Source organism: Engystomops pustulosus, chromosome 5, assembly GCF_040894005.1.
Source record: "Engystomops pustulosus chromosome 5, aEngPut4.maternal, whole genome shotgun sequence".
NCBI lineage: Eukaryota > Metazoa > Chordata > Amphibia > Anura > Leptodactylidae > Engystomops > Engystomops pustulosus.
In genome coordinates, this window is record NC_092415.1 from 176272708 (window position 1) to 176281091 (window position 8384).

General features: G+C 42.7%; 1 protein-coding gene across 1 annotated transcript; it reads left to right on the plus strand.

Annotated features, from left to right (window-relative positions):
- Positions 1-4178: 4178 nt before the first annotated feature.
- Positions 4179-6863, plus strand: LOC140134147 (sperm acrosome membrane-associated protein 6-like). The gene is made up of 9 exons (XM_072154784.1): positions 4179-4245; positions 4956-5030; positions 5123-5200; positions 5293-5325; positions 5437-5514; positions 5614-5717; positions 5807-5966; positions 6353-6637; positions 6809-6863. Exons 1-8 carry the CDS (start codon positions 4179-4181, stop codon positions 6622-6624), a joined length of 867 nt encoding a protein of 288 aa, XP_072010885.1. The 3' UTR covers positions 6625-6637; positions 6809-6863.
- The last annotated feature ends 1521 nt before the right edge of the window (positions 6864-8384 follow it).

Consider the following 8384-nt stretch of genomic DNA (forward strand, 5'->3'; position numbering starts at 1 on the left):
CTGCGGCGTTCCCCTGCTCCCTCATCAGCAGGTGGTGTCTCACCCCGCCCAGGACCACGGCCTCTGACCCCTGCAGTAGTTGGACGCCCACGTCCCCGCCCTCGTCCTCTACCCCTAGCCCTGGGGTTAAACATTTTTAAAATGAGAGTTATAACTTTTTTTTTTTTTTTACTTTTTTTTTTTTTTTTTGTGTGTTTTTTTTGTGTTTTTTGTTTTTTTTTGTGTTTTTTGTTTTTTTTTGAGTTTTTAGAACCAAACAATCCTATCCTATTGCTATGGCTATTTTCTAGCCAAGTATCAAAGGAAGCACACTACTATGCCAGATGAGATGACACTGAGTTATTGCCTAATAGAAATCCAACCCCTACTGAATTTTGCCACTTCAGCCTTTGCTATGGATATGTGCGCCACTAAGCGCAGAACACAGCGGTCGCAAGTCTCACTACAAATTGCTCAGAATTGGCAAGTACATGCACTGCAGAAACTACAGCCACCAGCAGATCAACCAGAAATCAAATATATAGAACGCTACTGTAGGCTTCAAGAAGCTATTTGTATTCTCCTATGGCTATTTTCTAGCCAAGTATCAAAGGAAGCACACTACTATGCCAGATGAGATGACACTGAGTTATTGCCTAATAGAAATCCAACCCCTACTGAATTTTCCCACTTCAGCCTTTGCTATGGATATGTGCGCCACTAAGCGCAGAACACAGCGGTCGCAAGTCTCACTACAAATTGCTCAGAATTGGCAAGTACATGCACTGCAGAAACTACAGCCACCAGCAGATCAACCAGAAATCAAATATATAGAACGCTACTGTAGGCTTCAAGAAGCTATTTGTATTCTCCTATGGCTATTTTCTAGCCAAGTATCAAAGGAAGCACACTACTATGCCAGATGAGATGACACTGAGTTATTGCCTAATAGAAATCCAACCCCTACTGAATTTTCCCACTTCAGCCTTTGCTATGGATATGTGCGCCACTAAGCGCAGAACACAGCGGTCGCAAGTCTCACTACAAATTGCTCAGAATTGGCAAGTACATGCACTGCAGAAACTACAGCCACCAGCAGATCAACCAGAAATCAAATATATAGAACGCTACTGTAGGCTTCAAGAAGCTATTTGTATTCTCCTATGGCTATTTTCTAGCCAAGTATCAAAGGAAGCACACTACTATGCCAGATGAGATGACACTGAGTTATTGCCTAATAGAAATCCAACCCCTACTGAATTTTCCCACTTCGGTCTTTGCTATGGATATGTGTGCCACTAAGAGCTAAACACAACGGTAGCAAGTCCCCCTGCTAATTCCTCACAAAATGGTAAAAGATGCAAATTAAAATAAAAAAAGTAGAACGTTATTGTAGCCCTAAGAAGGGCTGTTGGGTTCTTTGAGAATCACTCCTGCCTAACAGTAAGCTAATAGAACACCCTAACGCTTTCCCTGACCAGCAGCAGCTCTCTCCCTAGCGGCATCCAGAGACAGAATGATCCGAGCAGCGCGGCCAGCGGCTAGTCTATCCCAGGGTCACCTGATCTGGCCAGCCAACCACTGCTATCGACGTGTAAGGGTACCACGTCATGCTGGGTGGAGTGCAGAGTCTCCTGGCTTGTGATTGGCTCTGTTTCTGGCCGCCAAAAAGCAAAACGGCGGGAGCTGCCATTTTCTCGAGCGGGCAAAGTATTCGTCCGAGCAACGAGCAGTTTCGAGTACCCTAATGCTCGACCGAGCATCAAGCTCGGACGAGCATGTTCGCTCATCTCTAGTTATTATCCTTCAGAATCTGATGAAGGAGGCGTTCCGCTTCCGAAACGCGTTGTCCACTGTGATTTTGAATTAAAACATTGAATACTGAGCAGCGCGGTTCCAGCTGGGGTTTTTTCTTCTCCCAATCTTCTGCCATCATCCATTACAGCAATCAGTACTGGATGTCAGGTTTACTGCAGCAGCTCCATTGTCTAGATGAGATATATTTATCACTTATTTTATCTATGTTATGTATTTACTGCTAACGCAGACAATCTCTGTTTCATTATACTGATAATTCTGCTTATCTTGGACAAATTGTCATTTAGCTTGCGCTGTGTTTCACTTGTTTTCTTTATACATCACATCAGGGTATATAAGACAGTGCTGGATGAATGACTATGTCTAATTGGGAAATGTTTGGGCTGCAGAGACGACCACATCTTTAAATTATACATTATAGGGTTAAAGTGCTTAAATTGTGCGGGGGGGGTGGCAGAATATTTCCAGGGAGATTCAAAAATAGGTTAGGTCTAGCTTTATAAAAGGCTGATGATAAACCTATTATATCTTATTGTACCGCAAATATCATAATTTGCTATGAAAGATGTATAACATATAATAATATGGTCATGTGACCAGCCAAAACCATGTACAGCCATTGTGATGTCATCAGAAGTGTCTATTGTGATGTCATCAGCATCGGGGTATATAAGAAGGTGCTGGATGACAGAGAGGTCACTCATCAGCTGGATGCGAGACTGTAAGTACTGCTCCATTTCAATGAAGTGGTCCCAGGGGTTATACCTTTATATTTTGTCCAAACCTGTATATAGTGAGGAGATAGGATCCATTGTCATTGTCAGGTTTCACTGTTCCCTCCAACATATAATAATATGGTCATGTGACCAGCCAAAACCATGTACAGTCATTGTGATGTCATCAGAAGTGTCTATTGTGATGTCATCAGCATCGGGGTATATAAGAAGGTGCTGGATGACAGAGAGGTCACTCATCAGCTGGATGCGAGACTGTAAGTACTGCTCCATTTCAATGTCTGTAGCTAAGTAAGTGCCCCCTCCCACATCTATACCCAGGTTTTTCTAGGCTTTATCTATAACTAATGCCTTGTCTATCAGGAATAACTGGATCCATTATAAGAACAATATAAAGCTCATATATCTACAGATCTAGGAAAGGGCCTATTGTAACAACAGAGTTGACTTTAAGGCATGCTGTGACTTGTAGTTCTATGGAAGTTAGTAATAGGCCTGCACCCAGTATATCCTTAGTGTAGACTCCAACTCTCTTTATGAATATATAAGGAGCCCCATCCCACATCCATACCCCATATTCTTCAGCTGTTATTGATCCCTATTGCCCTGGACCAGTAATAAGACAATTCAGAGCCCATCTATCCATCTTTATACCGGAGCCTCTTATAGGAGATCTCTGCAACTTCATGCCAAGCTGCGACCTGAAGTTTTACATCTTTTAATAAATGAGCTACACCAACGAAATATTGTATATATCTGTCTGGTGAAAGCTCTTCTGCAAGTCCAAGGGTCTTAGAATAAAGATGTCGTCTCCACTGGGCCCGAAAGAACTATTTGGGCCCAGGTAATAAAGTGTAATTCCCAGGTATTAAAGTGTTTCCCACTGTATCCTAGGCAGGCGCCTACCCTTCTTGTAGATTCTTGTTCTAGGCCTGCTATATGTCTATTTGGGAATTGTTTCTTTGGGGCCCAGAGGAGATCGCATCTATAAATGACATATTATAGGATTAGGGTGCTTATGTGTGTGGGGGTGGAGGGGGGGTAGTAGAATATTTCCAGGGAGATTCAAAAATAGGTTAGTGTAGCTTTTTAACATGAAGGCTGATAATAAACCTTTTATATCATATTGTACCACACGTATCGTAATGTGCTATGTAAGATGTAGAACATATGATAATATGGGCATGTGACCAGCCGGAACCATGAACAGTCATTGTGATGTCATCAGAAGTGTCTATTGTGATGTCATCAGCATCGGGGTATATAAGAAGGTGCTGGATGACAGAGCAGTCACTCATCAGCTGGATGCGAGACTGTAAGTACTGCTCCATTTCAATGAAGTGGTCCCAGGGGTTATACCTTTATATTTTGGCCAATCCTGTATATAGTGAGGAGATAGGATCCATTGTCATTGTCAGGTTTCACTTTTCCCTCCAAGTCATAATCTCAGGTTTTTCTGTGTTTTTAGATTTTCTAGCTGACGGGTTTGTGTGATTGGAAATAATGGCAAACGTTAACTCCTGTTATCTGCTGCTGCAGCTCTTTCTCCTCTTGGGTGGAGTGGAAGTTGCAAGATCCTGCTTCCACTGCTTCACCACACCAGCGCAGAAAGATCAAATATGTCATCGTCCTGTCTCTCTGCACAAGATGGACCCTGAAAGATGCCTGCAAAAGCTGCATGCTGGGTTTCTGCCCCTCAACAGCATCTCGATAGGTAATTGAGATCCTCTTTTCTCATTGCTTCTTTGTCTAATATATAGAATGTGTGTGACCTCAGGATTTAGGGATTTCCAATATACATACTCGAGTATAAGCCAAGGTTTTCAGTACAATTTTTGTGCTTCTACTAGCGTATATAAAAAAAGTACAACTTAGTACTCACCTCCGGCGCTCACCCACGGCGTCCTGTTCTCCCTGGGCTCGTCTTATCACCGCATCTTCCGGCTTCCAGGCAGCGTGGTCAGAGGTCCCTCTATGCGTTCTTCCCGCATGAAGACACTGTGACGTGATGTCATCAGACGGTGACATGCCATTTCATAGTGTATGCGTGCGTATAGACCTGCCTCTGCCCATGCAGGAGGTGAGTATTAAGTCTATTATTTTATCATGAAAGGGTCTCTTCTAGATATTTATATAAAGGGGGGCAATGCTGGACATTTTATTTTGCAGGAGGGTTCTCTGCTGGGCATTTCATTATAAAGGAGGGTCTGCTGGATATTTAATTTTAAAGGGGAACTCTGCTGGGCATTTTATTAGAGAGTTACTTGCTGCATTTTCCACCCTATGCTTATACCTGAGTCAATATGTTTTCCCAGTTTTTTTGTGGCAGAATTAAGTACCTTGGCTTATACTTGGGGCGCCTTATACTCGAGTATGTACAATGTCTACAATATCTCTCCTAACTCTCCTATCTTCTCCTTGCAGCGTTTTCTGAAATACCTTACATAAAAGGATACCTGAAAATCTTCGAGAAAGATGTAAAATCCATTGACAAATCTTGTAAGTTTTAAAATCTTAAGTATTTTTCAATGTCTTTTAAATTGTCAACAGTAAATGACTATTTCTTTCTGTTTCTATCTCCTTTCTTCTAGTATCCCCACCTGATTGGGTACATCAATTTGACATTACAATGGCAAAGTATGTGCAAGGTGTAAGAGACCGTGTCGAACGTAAGTGACTAAAGATCCTTGGATACAGACACCAAACATTTCCTTTATATTCTCCATAAATATTTATATATATATATAATTTCTTCCATTAGGTCATCCACCGGAACAATGCAAACCTCCATGCGGTGAGTAATGTCATTGCACAGTATAAGTTAGTTGTGTGACCCCCCTCATTATGTACATTTGGGGTCCTTATGTCTTTCACATGTGTGACCTCTATGACTTTTTCCCCTCAGGCCTTCAGAAAGCTGCCCGCACCTTCACATGCAATAAATGTGCTGAGGAGGATTGTAACGTCCCCGTGGCCTGTCCCCGTAAGATCACATCTATTATCAATTTCTATCTTATATAACATTGTTAGTGTATTGTATGTTGTCTTATTAACTATTTATTTCCTGTTACTTTCCCTTCAGTTGAGAACTTGAGTGTAAGTGAGCTGGACCAGATCACCATCCCCTGTGGGGCGTCATTTCCACTTCCAGAAGATCCGAAAGTTTCCTGGAAATTTGCCAAAAATGTAAGTGTTTGAATTAATATATTTTTTTTTAACATTTTAGAAACCTGTTCCTTCCCCTCTCACTAATGTTATGAACATTTTCCCTTTAGATCAGGGTGGCTGACCTCAGCTACTTCAAGCATATAAAGCATGGGGACCAACTTTTTCTCCTCATAAAACCTGTGAGGATGAGCCATAGAGGGACTTACGTCTGTGAGGTAACGGATGACGACGACGACATCATCCTCCGCAAATTTCATTACCTGGATGGTAAGACTTATAGTTTTCTAACTCTCATACACTCTCTCTTATCTGTCACTATGGCTTGGTTCACATCTCATTTTTTGTATAGGTCAGTGCATACATTGGGAATGCTCCCGACGTATATGCTGAGAGTATACATTGACTTATGGAGGCATGGTTGTTACTTTTGTCTGACCAGCATATATCGCATCTGCAGAAAATTCCCCCTAGATGTTCTTACAACATATGGTACAAAACATTATGTGTACCCAGCGTTCTATGTGTGTGCTAGATCAGGAGCCCTTCCTGCCTTTGCAAAGCTCTTACTGTAGAAAATTCCTCCTGAAAACCTCAATGACTGATAACATTTTCCATACCAAATATTTACTTCTATTTGTCTTCTATTTTTACAGTGATACAGTCTGATGTCAGAGAAAGAGCTATAATGGACATCTATTTCCAGCGGGCTTTGGTTGAAAAATCTCCAACTCAGTTGAAGGAGGAGGAAACAACTAAACAAGGCCCCTCCACCATGGACACCATCCTGGCAACACTCCAGAACCCCATCGCCTATGCAGTCTATGCCGGGATCTTCCTGCTAGCCATCATCTTGCTGGCAAGATTCCTGTGGTATTATGCACTAAGTGTGGACTGGAGAAAACAGCACCTTCAGAGCCCTGTATAAAATGTACAGAGAGGTAAGTCCTCACATTTTGTGTACATTTGTACATCATTAGGTAAAGCTACTGCATACTGTTTATACTATAAACCAGGTAATTGGCAATACCAAACAGGTCAGTGTCTGCAGTGAGCGGGTATGGTATGACATCTTCATTCATGTTTGACCTCTTTGATTTTTTTCCCTCAAGCACTCAAAAAACTACCCAGACCATCTCATGCAATAAATGTGAAGAATGTCCAGCATATTTTAAAGTTTCCCTGAAACTTAAAAACGTAAGTATTTAATTAAGATCTGGTTTTCAAGTTTTAGAAGTCGAAACCTGTTCTTTCCCCTTTCACTAATGTTATCGATGTTTTTACTTTAGATCGCCAAAGTCAGATGAAGAGCGCTGGATGAAGAGTGCTGTCTACAGCTGGGAATCTGTTCCTTCTGGAATAGATATACTGGTCTGGTTTGAATCCCACATGATATCATAAGGCTTTTCTGACGCTCATGCTTGATATCAAGGGAGCTGCCTTACTAGGTAGCTAATAGAGGCATGATTTTCCTTATCCCTTCCTGTAAAATCTATTTGCATATTTTTCCATCATCCCCTGGTGGAGCGGCAATTGCTATAAGTCTCCATACGCCTACAAGGCGATCTTAATTTGCAGTCTCTGTAAGGAGAACACTTACTTCTCGTCACTAATCAAAGGCCTCTCACTCAGCCAAACCAGTTCCCTACGCTGTACTGAAGAGACCCAACAAGGTTGAAACAGTGCTATCTACAGTTGGGGATCTGTCCCTTCTGGAGTATATATACCAGTTTGGTTTTAATCCTGTATCACGTCTGAAGAACTCTGAGAACAGCAAAGGCCTATGTTGGAAAGTCCATGTCCTACTTATTCCTTCTTTCCCTGTGGCGGGGGCTTGGCTGAGACATGTGGAACCCTTCCTAGTATTACGACAGGGCTTTGCAATTTGTGAGGAATCAACATCTGGAGGAACTTAAACCAGGTTTGTGGAAGCCCAGGACTATCCGCAAACTCATCAGGGCCAAGGACATTGTGGAGTGTTTTGCGGGGCTTACCTCCAGCACCAAGGACACCATGTGGACTAACATGTTGTGTGACAGGCTAAACAACTGGCACAAGGAGTTGTCATGAATAGCCATCCAGGAGGTCTCCCCACCCGGTTGTTTATGACAGCCCAAACCTGAGCAAGACCCAGAGCTTCCCCCGGTGTCCCTTTGCAGAGGAGACATAATTGCACTTGTTCTGGGAATGCCCCTTTGCTCAGGGCCTGTTGAAAGCCCTGGAAACACAAACTCAATCTTTCTGTGCCTAGGGACACCATGACCATGACATGCTGCTCCTTATGGACCACTCCAAGGCACCCACACAGTGGAGGCCATCCAGCATGCCTGGCGTCTTATGAACTGCTTCAAAGACATCTTGTGGTATGCCAGGAGGCGCCTCACTCTGCAGAGAGAAGTTTTCTCTATCCAGAACTGTCATCGGCTTCATGAGCCAGCTCAGAGACTATGCCTCATTGGACAGCAGGATGGACACTGAAGAAGAGGACTGACAAGCCCACTTTCTCATTTTTGTTTCTCTTGTGGACTTTACTATTTTATTGATTGAGGACTTTTTTAGGGAGTCATTGGACTTTGCCTCTTTTTTACAGATTGAGGCATCCAGGAACTTGAGGACTCAAAATCCTCTCCTTCCCCCCTACCTCCTTCTTGTGGTTGGGATGTGACAATTAACCCTATTCCCCTTTCC

What these genes read in the sequence shown, in the direction of transcription:
- LOC140134147 (XM_072154784.1), top strand. Translation starts at nt 4,179, where the DNA reads ATGGACCCTGAAAGATGCCTGCAAAAGCTGCATGCTGGGTTTCTGCCC. An exon ending in ACAATGCAAACCTCCATGCG is followed by an intron (nt 5,326 to 5,436) that starts GTGAGTAATGTC and finishes TTTTCCCCTCAG; the next exon opens with GCCTTCAGAAAGCTGCCCGC. An exon ending in CAAATTTCATTACCTGGATG is followed by an intron (nt 5,967 to 6,352) that starts GTAAGACTTATA and finishes CTATTTTTACAG; the next exon opens with TGATACAGTCTGATGTCAGA.